Here is an 18,066-nt window from a genome sequence, read left to right on the forward strand (position 1 = left end):
GGTGACCCCTTCCAACTCTATGATTCTAAGTGTGGTTAGTCTCGGGATATAGATAATATTGGGTTTAGAGTGGACTTGCATTCTGGCTAACAAACCCAGTTACAATTTGTGGATGCCCAGTTATTCAGCAGTATGCGATTAGGCTGATGATAGTGTGGAAAAGAAGAGATTTGGGGATTTGTAAAGTATAGAGCAGAACCTATGAAAATGAATGTGAATGTCCAGTGAGATTGAGTACAGAGCAAGAAAAATGTATCACTAAGAATAATCACAATGGGATTGGACCCAGACTGTGGCAGCTTCAGCATTTCAGCACCCACTAGCTGTTCTCAAAATCTGTTCTAAAAAAAAAAAGAAGAGCCAGCGTTGTGTAGTGGTTAAGAGCAGTGGTTTGGAGCGGTGGACTCTGATCTGGAGAACCGGGTTTGATTCCCAGCTCCTCCACATGAGCGGCGGAGGCTAATCTGGTGAACTGGATTTGTTTCCCCACTCCTACACATGAAGCCAGCTGGGTGATCTTGGGCTAGTCACAGCTCTCTTAGAGCTCTTCAGCCCCACCTACCTCACAGGGTGTCTGTTGTGGGGAGAGGAAGGGAAGGTGGTTGTAAGCCGGTTTGATTCTTCCTTAAGTGGTAGAGAAAGCCAGCATATTAAAAAAACAAACCCAACAACAACAACAAATGTCCCAGGTTGTGGACTTCTGCCATCTGACAACAAAACACCAACTTTATCATCAACCAAACTGACAGCTGGTCCTGAAGAGCCTTGAAAGAATACTTCTGAGGTCCTTTTCTTCATTCCAATATTGGTGCCTTCCATTTCTTCTGCCTTTTTTTTAAGAGTCAACTGAAGAAGTGTGAATGAGGGTGTACACTTAGAAGAGAAATTCTCTGATACGTTTTAAAATGTAAAGCATCACACATCTAGATTACCTCAGTGTTCCCCTTTATATTCCTTAATTATGCTGGGTTGCCTATTTCTTCTTATTCATTTATATTGTTAAATTCATACATTCAAAACTCTGTATTTTGAACAATAGTGCTTTCTTGCTCCAACTGGCAGACTGCTATTTCTTTGTACATTGTTCTGTTTTGACTGCAGTTCAGAATAAAGGCTGTCATTCTGTATAAGCCTCTCACAATGCTGGTAAAACACAAACTACCTTCAAAGGGCAGCACTATGCATTCAAACTAATATTAAGACCCTCTTAAAAGACAAAGTAGTAAGTTCTGTTTTTATAAAGTTTCAGTATTTTCAGATCGCTATTTTATTATTTGCAGGTATTTTAAGTGCAAGAACCCTATTCCAGCACACTATGTCAGGATCCTCTGACTGCCACATGTACAAAACCAAATGGTAACTGAGGCTTATTCTAAAGCTGACCACTGCAACTAAATGACATTCTAAATACTACCGTTTTCCTCACTTATCCCAATGTCAGGATGTTTTTCAAAGGATAAATCATGCAGATTTCAGAAATTTGTTCAGAATAGTAGAGACATTATTCAGCTGCTATGAGCCAAGACACACACAAAGACTACCATGTCTGCATTTAGCAACATGATTTTATATCAACTAAGCGAGCAGCACTCCGTAGCATATCCTTCTACAGTTTCAAGAGGGCAGAACTCTGCACCTTTTCCTAAGCCAGTGGCCATGTTCCTGTGAGATCAGTGAAGAAAACATTTCTCATTTCCAAAATTTCATCCTAAAAACAGAACACTTAGAGAACAATAATGCACTGGATGCTTTCAAAAAGCACTTGGCAAATGTTGTTTCTATCAGCACCCTTCCAACCTTGTAAATGTGTAAGGGACTAGGTCTAAAGATTGCTTACTAAATCTGTTTCACCCAGAAAGATCTGTGGGTGTACACGTGGGTGAAAGGGCATAGTTCATATAGATCTCCACCCAGTCTCTGATGACAGCTTCAGTTACACAGTGATGAAGGCACAATTCAGCAATCAGAGAGATAAAAGAGGACCTATGTTATGTGAACATATCCAAACTCTCACCCTCCTCATAGAGGGCTGGGGGATATTTAGTCAAACAAAGCCTCTTTTTATAAGTGCCCCATTGACTGTGCACCTGAAAGCCTATCTCAAAGTAAAACTTTATTATTATTACTGCTCCTAGATTTATTTCTGGAATTCTGGATCAACCCCATTGAAGAATGAAACAGTTTCCCAAAAGGGTTGAGGCAAGCACCTACCTTTGGGGCTGTCCATCAAAACAGATGTAAAAGAGCTGATAGAATAAAGTGAACGGGCTCTGGCTGAAACTGCTTTAATTATATGTTTTAATAATTTTAATGTTAAAACATAATTTTAGTGTTATGTGTTTTAATAACATTAAAATTATGTGTTTTAATGTTTATTAGATTATTGTTTTTGCACTGTATCTATTGTTGTCACTCACCTTGGGTTTCAGGAGAACAGTAGGATACGTCTTTAAGGGTTCAAATACATAAATATATCAAGGGCATTTAAGCATACCAGGAGAGACCTCCTCAGCCACCCTGCCACTAACCACCAACAACCTCAACCACCAACAAGCCTGCCACTAACCACCATAAACCCAAAGACGGGTCTAAAGCCCCATCAGAAAGTACATTATCTCAATAAACTTCACATTATTCCTTTAAGGAGGACTGCCTCCAGAATGACAGCGAAAGGATTCACAGGTGGAGTTAGTTGAGAAACAGGGGAAAGAACGCTCCCCACACTAGTCTCTAGATCTAGAACGTGGCCCTTTGATTCAAAGTCCAGCCAGGAAACTAGGCAAACTCAGCCTTGAAGTTTCAGGCCTTCAACAGAACTAGAGTGGGGCAATCCCGTGGCCAAAGCGCCGACGACCCGGAGGTGGATCTACTCTCAGCCACACGCCCCATTCCCTGATGAAAGGCAGACTGTCAAAGGTGGGGGGGGGAGGAAAGAGCGGGGAACAAGCGAGAGCAACCCTTTCCTGCCAACACCGACCTGCTCCCCTTTAGGACTCGATCTAACACAGGGGCGGTTTCGCCGTGCCCGGCCAAGCCAGAAGCGGAGGCACACTCGGACACTTCGCGCAGCACACCCCCTTTACCGCCCCCCACCCCACCACCACCACCACCACCACCCCCACCACCCCGCCCCGAGCGCGGCCAGGCGTCACTCACCGTTGCTGTACGGCTGCGGCTGCTCAGCCCCGTTCTGGTTGCCGTACGCGGGTCTCCCCGACTGGGCCATGGCGGCGGCGGCAGGGGAGCCTGCGTCCGGATGCCTGAGACTGCAGGCCCGGCCCCAGAACCAAGCCCAGACGGGGAGGGCGGGGAGGCGCCCGAGCTCACGCCGGAAGAGACCGGACCTGGACGCGCAAGCGCACTCCGTACACGTGGCACTTCCGGGACGGAGCCTTCCGCAGCGGTGGGCGTGGCGCCCGGCTGAAAAGCTGCGGCCCTTCTAGGCGATACCTTAAAGGGGCCGCAAGAGGCGACGATCGCCTTTGCTTTGCCGCGTCAACGCAGCTCTGGACCTTCTCAGCCTATGAATCCGGTTCAGCGGGGTTCCAGAACGGAAAGTGTAGCTAGCCGCGTAGAACGTGTGGGGTTTAGCAAACTCACAAGAGTGTGGAGAGGATGTGCAAAGTGAGTTTCTTTCACTTCCGCATAGCAACCTGCCCCCTCCTTGAATTTGGTAGTAGGCTTCTACTTAAAATCCATTTGCAGTCAGGCTTGAGTTTAAGAACTTCTCACTCTGGATTTTAGAAATTAAGTTCTGACAACCTAAGTAACTTTTCTACTTTAAAAGAGTCATGTGGCACGTTTTACTGGATAGGAAAGTCTGTTTTATTTGCAAGACTTGGGCCGTTTATGCACGGGAGGTTTTGCCTTGGATTTGCTGTTCTCTAGGTGCACATTTTCCCCATCTGCATTCTCAGAACTCTGCAGGGGGGCTTACTGTTGAGTTTTGAGAATTTGGATGGGGAAAATGTGCATCTAGAGAGCAGCAAATCCAAGGCAAAACCTCCCATGCGTATATGGCTGATATTAAAAGATAAAAGAGAGATAATACTCATGAGGCAATCGAACTATATTTGTTCATTCTTTTTCTTCTTGTACCGCTGCAACAATTTCGTGCTGGAGTCTTTCTGCGGGGGAGGAAGGCAGTAGTTTTCCAGTGTGTGGGAAAGTGTAATGAAGAAAGAAGGGCAAGGGCAATAAAGACTCAAATAATTAATATCTTGGTCTTCCCGTACAAGTCAGCCTGGCATACTGAAACACGTTCAGTTTTCAGCACATGAGCAGTTAAGTTCAAGAACACACATTTGTTCCTTTCACACTAATGGGTCAGCTGAGCCTTTTCTTTGTCCTTTTGTTGGTCCTAACAGAAGGTATTACGTGGCTTTTGGGTTTGGATTATTAAAATGCAAGCTGTTTCTCTTTTTTTAAAAATCCATCACAAATTAATTGTCCCTAACAATCAAATTGCTAATGTGTAGCGTAAAGCTAGGGTCATTTTCTCAGAACAGTTGTACAGACTTCAATGGGACTTGCTCCCAGGTACGTGCGCATAGGATTACAACCCCAATTCTTTCTCTTGTTTGCATAGTGGAGCATTCTATTTGCAGAAAGGGTAGGAAATGATTTGAGAAGAAGGGGGAAGGTTTGGTTTCTGTGACCAGTTACCAAGTTAAGGATGCCAACGTCTTATGTTAACTGGTAATAAATACATTTGTTTACTGAGTACTGGAAGCTTCAAGTAAGAGCTGAAGTTTGAAAACAAATATTGCACCATGAGAAAGATCAAAGTTCATCATCCAACATCCTTATTCTCATGCTGTAATGCTGTACACAATCCATCTCCTAGATTATTCATTCAGTCTGCTTGAATGCAGGGTTTTAGCACTTAGTCTGGTTGCTGTTTCGTGTTTCATCTAGCTAATCACTTTAACATAGCAGAACGTAATACTCTGATCTAATTTACTTCCCCATCCTAGCCACAATCCAGCATTGATTTAAGCAATTTAAACCTATGGGATAGCCAGTGCGGTGTAGTGGTTAAGAGCAGTGGTTTGTAGTGGTGGAGTCAGATCTGGTGAACTGGATTTGTTTCCCCGCTCCTACACATGACGTTGGGCTAGTCATAGCTCTCTCAGCCCCACCTACCTCACAGGGTGTCTGTTGTGGGGAGGGGAAGGAAAGGTGATTGTAAGCCGGTTTGATTCTTCCTTAAGTGGCAGAGAAAGTTGGCATATAAAAACTAACTCTTCTTCCTCTTCCTCCAGATCTAAAGGTACAGTCCTATGCATAAACGCTGGCACATCTCATCAAACTCAGTAGGGCATACTACTTTGTACTCAAACATGTAATTCTTTCTTGAATTCTGCCTCATAGGAATTTTTAGAAAATTTTAAAGTGGATATGTTTGGGGTTATATTTGGGATCTTTAGCATGGAAAGTTTGGTGTACCTAATTGTCCACGTATAAAACATATTTAACACATTATGCTGCCCTAGTAGATCTATTTCTGGATTGGTGACACACTGGTCATGGGATTTCCCCACTCTAGTTCTGTTTGAGGCCTGAAATTTCAAGGCCAACCTTGCCTTTGACTGGACTTCTTGGTCACATCATGAGAAGACAAGATTCACTAAAAAGGCAATAATGCTAGGAAAAGTTGACGGCAGTAGGAAAAGAGGAAGACCTAACATGAGATGGATTGACTTGGTAAAAGAAACCAGAGTTTGCAAGACCTGAGCAAGGCTGTTAATGATAAGATGTTTTGGAGGTCGTAAATTCATAGGGTCACCTTAAGTCAGAAACAACTTGACAGCACTTCACACACAAACCAATACTGTCAACTCACTGACAGCAGTTCTCCCAGCTCTTGGCTGAAGGTCTTTTCTAGTTAAATCCCTTTTAATTGGAGATGCTGGAGACTGAACTTGGGATCTCTGACATGCAGAGCATGGTTCTGCTCTATCACTGAGCCAAACCTGTACTCTGCCCCTCCTTTGTGACCGGAGTGTTTGAAAACCAGGCCTGATACTGCTTGTGTATCTCTGTATCTTCATCTGCTTTGCCTCTACTTGTGCGCTGTTACTTGGTCACATTAGAGTGAGACAGAATTTTGGGAGTTATCTGTATAGAGAGAGGCAGAGCAAGAGATGCAGATGGAGCCTCTTAATTCAAAGGAGGTTGCCCACTGTGTCTCTTCATGGTTCACTACTCCAGTCTTGCCTTCTTATCAGGCCCTGCTAGGATAGGTCATTATATTTTGTGTCTACACTGTGTACTTCATTTATTTACTTGCCTGCAAACTATTTTATGTGCTTCATTTTTAGCTGTTTGGTGCTTTGTGCTTTTTTAAAGCTGGGTTTTTAATAATTTACTGTTTCCAATTTTGATGGGTTTTTGTTGTTTTTATCATGTTTTGTAAGCTGGCTTGAACAAGTTTTCTGAAGAGGCAGCATGACCATTCAATAACTCCTCATGGATGAGAATTACCTAATTTCAGAAGTTAGTTTCAGGTGGGTAGCTGTGTTGGTCCGCAGTAGAAGATTTGAGCCCACTAGCACTTTAAGACCAGCAATATTTCCAAGCTATAGTTTCAACAGTCAAAGCTCTCTTTGTTGGTTTTTAAGGTGCTCCTACACTTGAATCCTGTTCTTAAAATCAGTAGAGGTGACCTATTGTGACTCAGTATTGCGCTTGCCTCCTCATCCACAGGTATTCTCAGAACAGTAACTCATGAAGGAACACAAGAGGTAGGTTCATCTAAGGATGGGTACTTCTTACTGTAAAAGAATTTCTGAGAGACCACATCTCCCAAGAGCCCCTATGAAAGAGTTGCCTTTTCTTGAGTGGAGGAGAAAGAAGGAGGAAAGAAAGGGAGGGGAAATGGAGAGAGGCAGTATGAGGGAGAATACTAGGGTTGCCAACACTGCGTTGGGAAATACCTGGAGATTTGGGAGGTGGAGCCTGGGGAGGGAGGGGTTTGGGAACAGAACCTCGGTGGGTAAAGTTCCATAGAGTCCACCCTCCGTAACAGCGATTTTCTCTAGGAGAACTGATGTCTTTTGCCTGGAGATGAGTTCTAATTTTGGGAGATCTCCAGGGTTGGGAGCCTGGAACCAGCAAACTTATTACTTTACTGGCAGGTACTTAAGGCCTAGTTAAAGACTTATCATTGGAATTATTAGTTCCCACCTCCTTTTAGATTAAGCTTCCCTATTTATTTACCACATTAAAGTTATGGTTGTTATAACCACATGTCAGTGCAGTTGATGGAGCCCACCAGGGTGGAAAAAGAAGTTGCTAGCCCTGAAGTACCTTCAGTACTTGTCTCAAGTCTTGTTTACACAAGCACACTACTAATTTGTATTGACATTAAGTTACTCTAGAAGTAAACCTTTTCAAGTGGAAAGGTGAAGCATACTTTCAGTTTTAATTTATAGAAAGGTGCCCCAGCTATTTGGGAAACACTGCATGGGGTTATGTTATACTTACACACCAAGGTGGTAGTGTTTTGAGGGCACAAAGAGCTTGAAAAATGCTTGACAGTTCCCTTTTGCATCAAAATACTTATCTTTGGCACAACTTGCATGAAATTAAATGAGAAATAAACCAACACAGCTCTCTGAAACTGAAGTCTTAGCATTTGTATAACAGAACTCTGATTAAAAATGTTTCCCGTAAAAAACTATTTGGCAGAAATTAGTATTTAATTTTAGAAGGAAAATATTTTAATATAACTGGGGGGAAAACTAGTGTTCCATATGATTTCAAATCTGGACTCATCAAAAAATTCTGTATAATTTAATAATCTGCAGGCACTGAATACGTGCAAAAATAAAATGTTCATACTATTTCTGTAATTAACAATACTAAATTCCAAATATCTAACAATGAGATAAAAGTTCAGGGACATTCTGAAAGCAGAACTACAAGGCAGTAAACAGAGGATGCAGCATGAACAGAAACTAGCTCAGCCACTTTTGTACTTTTCTCAGCATTTAAAAAAATATCATTTGCATCTAAACCACTGATCAGTTCAGAAAGTCTGCACAACTCCCTGCCTTATGAAGGGGCCCCTTACAATTAAATGCATACAGATCCAAACTCATGTGTGAAGATGGAATGACAGCCCAACTGTCCTTTATAACTGAGGCTCAGTTATTTGACCTGAATAGTCAAGTATCATCTGTGAAACAGGGTCTCTTTAACCACAAATGGTGGTTAAAGGAGGGTGAGACAGGGTGAGAGCCAGCAGAGTGTAGTGGTTAAGAGCGATGGTTTGGAGTGGTGGACTCTGATCTGGAGAACCGGGTTTAATTCCCCACTCCTCCACATGAGCGGCGGACACTAATCTGGTGAACTGGACTTGTTTCCCCACTCCTCCACAAGAAACCACCTGAGTGATCTTGGGCTAGTCACAACTCTCTTAGAGCTCTCTCAGCCTCACCTCACAAGGTGTCTGTTGTGGGGAGAGAAAGGGAAGGTGATTGTAAGCCTGTTTGATTCTTCCTTAAGTGGTAGAGAAAGTTGGCATATAAAAACCAACTCTTCTTCTGGTTCACCCTTCCTGAAAAAGTGAGATCTGTGTGCAGTTATCCCTGGTCTGATAACATCCAGATTAGATTGCCACAATGTGCTTTATGGGAGATGACTCTGGAGACTGTTCAGAAACACAATTTGGTACAGAAAGCTACTGCAAGATTGCTAGTTGGTACATTGTTAGAACATATTCATCCATTTAAAAGAACTTTGCTGAGTGCCATTTTGTTGTCAAGCACCATTCAAAGTATGTGGACTTACACTTAAAGGGACTTGGCTATGAATATTCAGTACCCTAGAAAGATCTGCCATCATGTTTTGCTGCCAACAACTGATTTAAAATTATCATGAATGAACTCATTATGAACCAGCAAATTCAGGATATGGCATTGTACATACCCCATTTGGGAACTGGAACTTGTAAAATGGAAGATGCAGGGAATCAAACTGGAAAAAAAATGTTGTCAAACTATAGACCTGCACTGTATCCATTGTCGTTCATGATGTCGGTCAATCATTGGTTTTGTTTTTAGTCGTCGGCCAATATAGGCTGGTGATTCTCAGCCTAATCTACCTCGCAGGGCTACTGTGAGGCTAACACAGAGGAGGGCCGATCTATGGATGCTGCTCCGAGCTCCTTGGAAGAAGGGTAAGCTAACAATGCACGATAGACAAAATGGATAAGAGCTTTGATTTCTTATTCATAATCACCAATACCCATCAATTCTATTTTTTTTCATTCACCATTATGACCAATGTAGAGAAAATAGCCGCCTTTTTACTATTTGTTCAGTCAACACTTGCACTTAAAGATGTTGAGGAATAAAAAGGCATAAAAAACAATGCTGTCTAGGCGACCCTACAATCCAGCGTTCTTCATTTTTCAAATGTTGCTCTCGGAGCCCCGGAAAAATTGGCTAAATGATTCATTTTAGGGGCTGGTAATCCAAAACAAACAATCGGGGGCTGTGAGGGGGGGGGGAATAAAGGCTTGGATGCAACCCATCCTATTGGGATAAAGGTTCCACGCGAAGAAGGCCCGCCACCAGACTGAGCTGAGGATCTCCACCCACACCGAAGTGTTTCGGAGCCACGGTGGAGGGGAGCAAGGCAATCCCCGCGCACAGATCAGCCCGGGGCTGCACGCCGTTGGTCGAGCCTCTGGGTTTCCCATCGGGAAATGACGCGCCGGATTCGAGCAAAAGCCGCCGGGAAGCCCGAGGCCCAGGAGAGTCCGCCGCCCAGCAAGAGCGGCCCGCCGCTGACCACCTGCGCGCCGCCGTTTCCGCGTTCAGGAGGGGCCGGAAGGAAGGGGCCTCAGAGGGGCGGGGCGGAGGAGAAGAGAGGAGAGGGACGGAGCGGCTTCCGGGCTCCTGTGTCGGTGCCGGCTGGAGTCGTGGACGGAGCGGCCCGGATTTCAGGCTCTCAGCTGCGGGTGAGCTGGCGCTGGCGGCGGGAGGGCGCTGGGCAAAGGCGCGGGGCTTCCTTCCGGCTCCACTTTGGTTCCCCTGAACCCCCCCCCCCGGCTCAGTCCGCCGCGGCCGCCCTTCTGTACTCCTAGCCACAACCCCCCCCAAATGCTGCGTCTCCCGTATCCATTTCGCTGCCCCACCGACGGCCCCCCCGCTTGGCGCAGCCCCTGTGGCCTCCCTTTGTCCCGGCCGCCTCCTTACACCTGTTTCCTCCTGCCTCACGGAGATGCTTCCCTCCTGTCCCCACGTACCTCGTTCTGCCTCCTGCTTTCTCCTTTTTGCCCCCAGTACCTTCTCACTTTCCCCCTCCCCTGACACCCAAGATCTCTACCTTGGCCCTCTCACAACTCTCTTGCTTTCTCCCCGTTGTGCTTCTATTTTTAATACATATTTCTGTAGCTAAATAGTGAATTTTAAGTGCATTAGTCATGGTCGGAGCCTTGGCGAAGTCAATCATAGCTGTCATTTACAAAGGAAGATAATTCACAGTGGGTAGCCATGTTAGTCTGTCTGCAGTAGTAGAAAAGAGCAAGAGTCCAGTAGCACCTTAAAGACTAACAAAAATATTTTCTGGCAGGGTATGAGCTTTCGTGAGCCACAGCTCACTTCTTCAGGTACTTCTTCAGGTATCTGAAGAAGTGAGCTGTGGCTCACGAAAGCTCATACCCTGCCAGAAAATATTTTTTGTGAGTCTTTAAGGTGCTACTGGACTCTTGCTCTTCTCTACATTTACAAAGGAAGTTGGCGATTAAACTGACTTGCCTGACCTCGCATTGTGAGTCAGTGCAGAGAACTGGTTGAGAGAGGAAACCAAAAGACCAGGTGACTTGTCTATTGGCCTTTGTTGGCGTTCCATCAGCATGCGATGTTATCATTAGTTTTATACCACTTTGAATGTGCCAAATGCCTGGCAGGTTTCATTCTTAAAACAGCTATGTGAAGAAAATCATAATTGTGAACTATAAGTCATTTGCCCAAGGCCACTCCTAAATGAGCAAGGGTTTGAGTTTATATTAAAAACAAATGTTCTACCTTTGACCAAGCTAGCCAGACATACGTACACACAATATCATTGCAAGCATGATGATCTTCACTACTGAAAATGTCAGCTGGTGACTTGACCATTAATCCAGCAAATGGCTAAATACTGATGAATTCCCAGTCCTGGGAGCTTGCCACAGATACTGTTGGTTGTATAGTAGGAGCATATGCTACTTGAAAGTTAGCAATTGGGTTGGATTTGCGGTGATTACACGTGGTCACGAGAAGGAAGTTGTGTGCTTCTTAGTTGTGGGGGACTCAGATACAGCATGACAGTGTTCTTTCTTGGCCAGAATAAGATCAACAGATTTGTAATAAATATCCCTTTGGCTTAGGAATGCTATTTAAAGTCTTAAGCGGTGAAAGTTGTTTATTACCCTCTCTGGCCCAATAGCAGAATGATCTAGGGGCACCTGACACCACTGGGGACAAGTCGAAGTTACAATCCCCAATTATATTTCTCAGAAAGTAATTCACACTGCACTTGCTTCTAAGTAAGCATGCTTATAATCAGGTTGATAATATGTGTCTCCATTCACCTGTCTTCCTTATAATCTCTTGTACTGCTAAAGCAGAAAGGGTTTCATGCCACTAATGTGAAAGTTAGGTGAGTAACTTAATGAAAGAAGACACACCTTATGTCTTTTCTACGGGTGTAAATACTCAAAAAGTTGTATAATGCAATCTAGTTTTCCCTTTAATGTGCTTTAACTAACATGTCATATCTGTAGCTGGAATTGTTGTGGAATGTTTCTCCTCCACCCCTGTGTTAACTGGTGACATGGAAATGTAGAGAGAAATGAAAACAGAACCTGATGTTGGTAGTAACTATTTGAGACTAATGAATCTAGGATATATATGTGTGAGCTTTGTATAAAATCTGAAAATGAGTTAATCCTGTCATTGTGCAGCAGGAAGGCAGTGTTTATTGTTCAATGATAACATTCATAAGAGTTAATATTTTGTGTGGAAGAGACTATGGCCATTACCTGATAACAATGTTTCCAAATTATTTCCAAAATATAGTCATATTTGAAAATTGTGCGTTAAAGATAAGATTTGATCAACTACTTTTAGAGTGTAATACTTACCAAATTAGTATAGTGGTATATCTGTGGACTACAAAGTACATTAAATGTTAACCTGGACGCTCTTCGATTTGATTTAGAGGCTTTATAAGTGCTAATAAGGAATTGCTTTGTAAAAATCACTTGCAATTACGTAGGAGTTTTGCAATCTCAGGCTTAAGGTTGTGCAGGTCAGGTGTGGCCATCTCTGTGATTTCTCAACCTTCAAAAATTTGATGACTAATATCACTGCTGGTAGTTTCATACTATGAATTCTACCTCTTTAAGGGGTGGTGTTGGTTTCCTTAGATAGTGATCCAGTATGTCAGCAATGGAAGCAATTCCTCTGAACTAAATAGAAACGATGTAACTCCAACTGTATTTAATTAACTTTTTTGTAATATATCACTACTACCTCTTCATATAACAGACACATTTTTAATTTTATTAATTTATTTACATTATTTATAGTCTGCCTTTCTCACAGGAACTCAAGGTGGCTTATGAACAGAAGTGATATAGTCTGAACCAGAGAGTTTACAATACTCCATTTTGTTATAATCATAATGTTTAGTCTTTTAGACTTGATAAATATAGATGAGAAAATTGAAATTGTTCAAGACTTTCTATTCCTTGGCTCCATCATCACCAAAAAGGAGACTGCAACCAAGAAATCAGAAAGATTTCCCATGGACTGGGAAGGGCAGCCATGAAGGAGGAGCTAGAAATATTCTTAAATGTAAGGATGTGCCACAGGCAACCAAGATCAAGTTAGTTCATGCCATAATATTCCCTATTACTATGTGTGGGTGTGAAAGTTGGACAATGAATAAAGTAGATTCTTTTGAAATGTGGTGTTACAGATACCGTGGACTGCCAAAAAAAAAAATAAGTGGGCTCTATATCCAGTCAAGCCTGAACAGTCCCTAGAAGCTAAAGTGACTAAACTGAGGCTATCGTATTTTGGTCCTATTATGAGAAGATAAGAGTCCCTGGAAAAGACAATAATGCTAGGAAAAGTTGAAGGCAGCAGGAAAGGGAGGAAGCTCCAACATGAGATGGATTGACTATAAAGGAAGCCACAACTCTCTGTTTGTAAGACTTAAGCAAGGGTATTAACGATAGGATGTTTTGGAGGACACTGATTCATAGGGTCACCATGAGTCAGAAGCTACTTGATGGCACTTAACACACATACAAATATAGATGAGTCAAGGACAATAGCTTGAATGTTTTTTGGGTTTTTTTTACACATTTAGGCCAAATCATGTCATGCTTGGGTATCCCCTCAAATTTAGAATTAAAGTTTTCCAGCTTTATATCGGCTATGTAGTCCTGTCAAAAGCAAGGGTAAAAAAGATAGATCAACTTTGGGACATTACCCAAGACGACCAAGCAATTACAACACCATTCCCAACATGTCCCTAAACCTCTGATTGCACAGATCTATTGGTTGGGCTGGGGCTGAATTACTATGTAGTTGCCTTAAGACCATTGGTATGTTTGTTAATCATCATCCAACACTAACCAGCATCCAACACTAACCAGTACAGACATCTATGGATTGCAAGAGACTAAAAATATTGGGTGCAATCCAGTGAAAGCAAGCAGACTGTATTGAAATCAGTGGGACCTGAGAGACTGTTGGTTTCAGTGTTTGAAAGACATATGTTTGTCTGGGCCATGTGACTGTTTAAAACTGTGTTTTTTCTGTGAATATACCTGATAACTGAGTACCTCTATGTTTTGCCTGAAAAAGGATTCTGGGATCTTAGAAAGCTTGCATGTGTGTTTGTGTCAACAGAAGTTTATCTGTAACCACCATAACTGTTAAAAGGTAAAGGTCCCCTGTGCAAGCACCGGGTCATTCCTGACCCATGGGGTGACGTCACATCCTGACGTTTACTAGGCAGACTTTGTTTTACAGGGTGGTTTACCAGTGCCTTCCCCAGTCGTCATCCCTTTACCCCCAGCAAGCTGGGTAACTGTTAGACATCCCTTAATATAGCAAGCCTTGGGTTTTGTTTAAATCATACTAAGGAGAGATGTTTTGTTAATTTTATTCCAATCATATCACGTTTATTCAACAGCTTTGCCTGGAAATTAAAAGTTTAGAGACTTCAAAAACTGCATTGAGAATTGCTGGGCCAGTACAGGTTTAGAGTATGTACTGCATGGCGTTGTTTAGTTTTGTGATGTGTGTGTTCTTGTATTTGCATCTTTTTTTGAATTGTCAAGCAGAAGACTCTCAAAGAGAGTCTTCATATCAACAGATAATAAAATATGGATTGAAAATGCAGTAAATCTGTCAAACAAAATAGTCTGCTAACTGCAGCAAATAAAAATAATAGATTGCATATTATTGGAATGAAATTATCTTCAGACTTTGAAGCTCTTAATAATGGAGTATTGTGAATTAAACACTTGTGTTGTCCATTTAATAAGAAGAAATTGTGTTGTCATTTTAATGAGAAGGCATGCTAATCTTCAAATAACTGAACATGTTAGGAATGCAAAGTGCTGTATATACCAGGCTTCAAAGAATGTCAGTAAACTCATTCTGTTCAACTCTTGGAACTTCTCAGTTTATAAACAAGAACTGGAATTCATGACCAAATCATCACCCCAAATGATGGTTAAGTAGCTTGCTGCAACAACATGTTGTTATTTATTTATACCCCGCCTTTCCTCTGACTCAAGGTGGTTTACAAGTAATACTTAAAATATTACAGATTAAAATAAAATAAGAAACCACAAAATACCTCTCTCTCTCCCATTAAGAGATGCCAGCTATTCATACCCCATCAAAAGCTCTGGTATACAAACAAGGCATAGATCAAGAGGATAAATTGTGGCTCTCATATTCCCAAGGACCCTGTCAGCATCCATAGGAAAGATTTATCTGAATCTGTCCATAACAATAGGATAAGCCGGTGCTTCTGACACGTTGGATACCAGATATGTTCTCAACTTATCCTCCAAGGCAAAATGAATGAGATTTTGTAAGCAAAGAACCTTGCAAAAGCATTATAGCTAGGGGCCAAATTAACATTACTGATGGAGTCAGATTTAGGTATTATCAAGCCACAAATCACTTTAAACAATTGAGCTGGATAAGATTGTGCTGACACAGAATCATGCAGCTGGGGGCATGGAAAAGGGCGTTAAGTAGCAGCCATATTTATGACCCCAGCCAACCCATCATTCTGTGCAGCTACAAGAGCCCTCACGGAGTCACCAGAAACCAAAAGGATCCATTAATCTCCAATTAACCTCAATTGGTCCACTGCCCCTTCAAGAAGGAGGCAACAAGCTCAACTGTCTCTTCAGAAGATAGTGATCTGACTACGAAAAGTGGTGAACCAGCCCTCTAATCAGATCACTGGCAAGCTGCTTGATGCAGAAAAGAAGAGTTGGTTTTTATATGCTGACTTTATCTCCCTCTTAAGAATCAAACCTTCTTAAAATCACCTTCCCTTCCCCACAACAGACACCCTGTGAGGTAGGTGGGGCTGAGAGAGCTGTGACTAGCCCAAGGTCACCCAGCTGGTTTCATGTGTAGGAGTGGGGAAACAAATGTAGTTCACCAGATTAGCCTCCACTGCTCATGTGGAGGCGTGGGGAATCAAACCCAGTTCTCCAGATCAGTCCACCGCTCTTAACCACTACACCATATGTTTTTGTTCTTGTGTTTGGCCCCTCACAACCTGAAACAGATCCATAGTTGTCATAGAGGCCATGAAGTTCTGAGGATGACCTGTCGTCAAGGCAATCGCCTTCAGGGATCCTCAGCACCAAATCTAAGACCATCTCCATCAGCTTAGCCAGAGACTTCCCTGTCAAGCTAGGGATCCTGCTGATCTATCATCTGCCTAATCTGGCCCTGCTACCCAACACAAGATGCATACAATCAAAGCTGGTCTCTATCTGCATTGAGTATCTATTGATAGAGAAGGCCTCATGGTAATGACTGTCCCTCCACCAGTTCAAGGTCAGTGAAATATGTCACACCCAGCCAGTGCCAGTTGTGTCAAGCTGACCTCAACTGATCAATAAAGTCAAGTTTCAGTTAAGGAAGCCAAGCCCAGCTGTTCTTCATACAACAGGTGAGATAGAGATTTTTCAGACCTGGCATTGCACAACACCAGTGTCAAAATGGAACCACTTGAGAGAGCCTTACCCCACACACACACACACATTTCCCTGGATAGGATGGAGATTAGATTCACAGTGAGCGCCATCATGTCTCCCTGCATGTCTTCCTGAGCCAGCCCTTCTTCCACTCCCAAACCCTCCCATCCCATGCTCAATTCAATAAAAGATGGAACAACACACTTGGTGAAAGAAAGTCAGTAATACCTACCTCCATCCCATCATATGTTTTCCATTATGCAACAGTACATTTCTAGGGGAGAGGTTGTGGCTCAGTGGTAGAACATCTGCTTGGCATGCAGAAGGTCCCAGGTTCAATCCCCGGCAACTCCAGTTAAAGGGACTAGGCAAGTAGGTGATGTGAAAGACCTCCGCCTGAGACCCTGGAGAGCCGCTGCTGGTCTGAGTAGATAATACTGACTTTGATAGACCAAGGGTCAGGTTCAGTATAAAGCAGCTTCATGTGTGTTCTTGACTCCCCAAACAGTGCAATCTTGTGTAGAGTCACTCCCATCAAAGCCCGCTGATTTTATTAGGCTTAGACTGTGGGAACTCTGGCATAGAAGAACTGCACTGAAAGCTGTTTGCAGCGATTTAAGAATTAATACAAGCGTAGATTTAAAAAGCAACTTGGTGAGATCTCTGTGAGGAGACTCTTGGCTGCTGCCTCTTCTCTCTCTCTCTCGCCTCAGTGATGGCAGTTGATCGGTGAGCGGGAGGGAGGTCTCTGCTGGAGTCCGTCCCAGACATAGTGGAAGGGGGGCTGTCTGGGTGTTGTCTCTTCTCCCTTGGTGCCGTTATGATGCATGACCACAGTGAAGCCAGGGGAGAGTTCATGCTCTGGAAAGGAGGGGCAAGGGGAGTGCATGATCCTATGGCCTCTTCCTGATCCCTGAACTGTAATTAAGGAATCCATACCATTTGTCTGCATGAAACCTCAGTGTGTTATTGAACCAGCCCCTATTGGCAAAGGACCTTTTAAGCAAATGAAGTGAGCGTCACATAAGTTTGCAAGCATTTACTTCAACAGGCAAATGTTGACCAACAAAATAAACTGCAGTCTTATGACACATTAAAGACTAACAAAATTGTATTTCAGTACGAGTTGAATATCCCTTATGCAGACATCCAATATCCGAACTGAACTGAAAACTGGACCTTTTGAGCCGGCATGCAGGCATTACTCACAGGCCCTCAGCAATGCCATTGATGGTTCAATGTACACAAAATTATTTAAAAATATTGTTTAAAATTACATTAAGGCTATGCGTATAAAGTATATATAAAACATAACACAAATGAATTTCATTTTTAGTCTTGGGTGCCATCCCCAAGATATCTCATTATGTATATGCAAAAATTCTGAAATATTCCAAAATAAGGAAAGATCTGAAATACAGACCACTTCTGCTCCCAAGCAGTGTGGATAAGGGATAACCTGTGTATGCTTTAAGGCAGGGGTGGGGAACCTTTTTCCTGCCAAGGGTCATTTGCAGATTTACAACATCATTCGGGGGCCATACCAGGTGGTGTTCTCCGGGGGGGAGGCTAGGGTTGCCAGGTCTCCAGCCACCACCTGGAGTTGGCAACTCTAGGAGAGGCTATGCAGAGGAGAGTGGGAAGGAAGAAAAGAGAAAGAAAGAAAAAGGAAGTAAAGAGGAAGGGAAGGAAGGAAGGAAAGAGAGGGAGGCTTCAGCACACACGCCTTCCTGGCTCCCCTCCCCCCACATACACATTCACCGGGCAGCGCTAGCAGCCCGGCCTCCATACACACACACGAAGTCTTCTCGGCTCCCCTC

General features: G+C 43.1%; 2 protein-coding genes across 2 annotated transcripts in view; one reads left to right on the forward strand and one right to left on the reverse strand.

The window, feature by feature from the left end:
• The window catches only part of SEC24A (SEC24 homolog A, COPII coat complex component), a 43,963-nt gene extending 40,673 nt beyond the window's left edge, over positions 1-3,290 (reverse strand). Inside the window, exon 1 of the mRNA XM_056859112.1 lies at positions 3,157-3,290. Within this exon, the coding sequence (XP_056715090.1) occupies positions 3,157-3,226 (70 nt within the window). The 5' untranslated portion in view covers positions 3,227-3,290. The remainder of the gene's footprint in view (positions 1-3,156) is intronic.
• A 6,598-nt stretch (positions 3,291-9,888) lies between these two features.
• The window catches only part of SAR1B (secretion associated Ras related GTPase 1B), a 28,203-nt gene continuing 20,025 nt past the window's right edge, over positions 9,889-18,066 (forward strand). Inside the window, exon 1 of the mRNA XM_056853614.1 lies at positions 9,889-9,970. The gene's annotated coding sequence lies outside the window, so the exon portion shown is untranslated. The remainder of the gene's footprint in view (positions 9,971-18,066) is intronic.

The sequence above is a fragment of the Euleptes europaea genome, chromosome 1 (assembly GCF_029931775.1).
Source record: "Euleptes europaea isolate rEulEur1 chromosome 1, rEulEur1.hap1, whole genome shotgun sequence".
NCBI classification, from domain to species: domain Eukaryota; kingdom Metazoa; phylum Chordata; class Lepidosauria; order Squamata; family Sphaerodactylidae; genus Euleptes; species Euleptes europaea.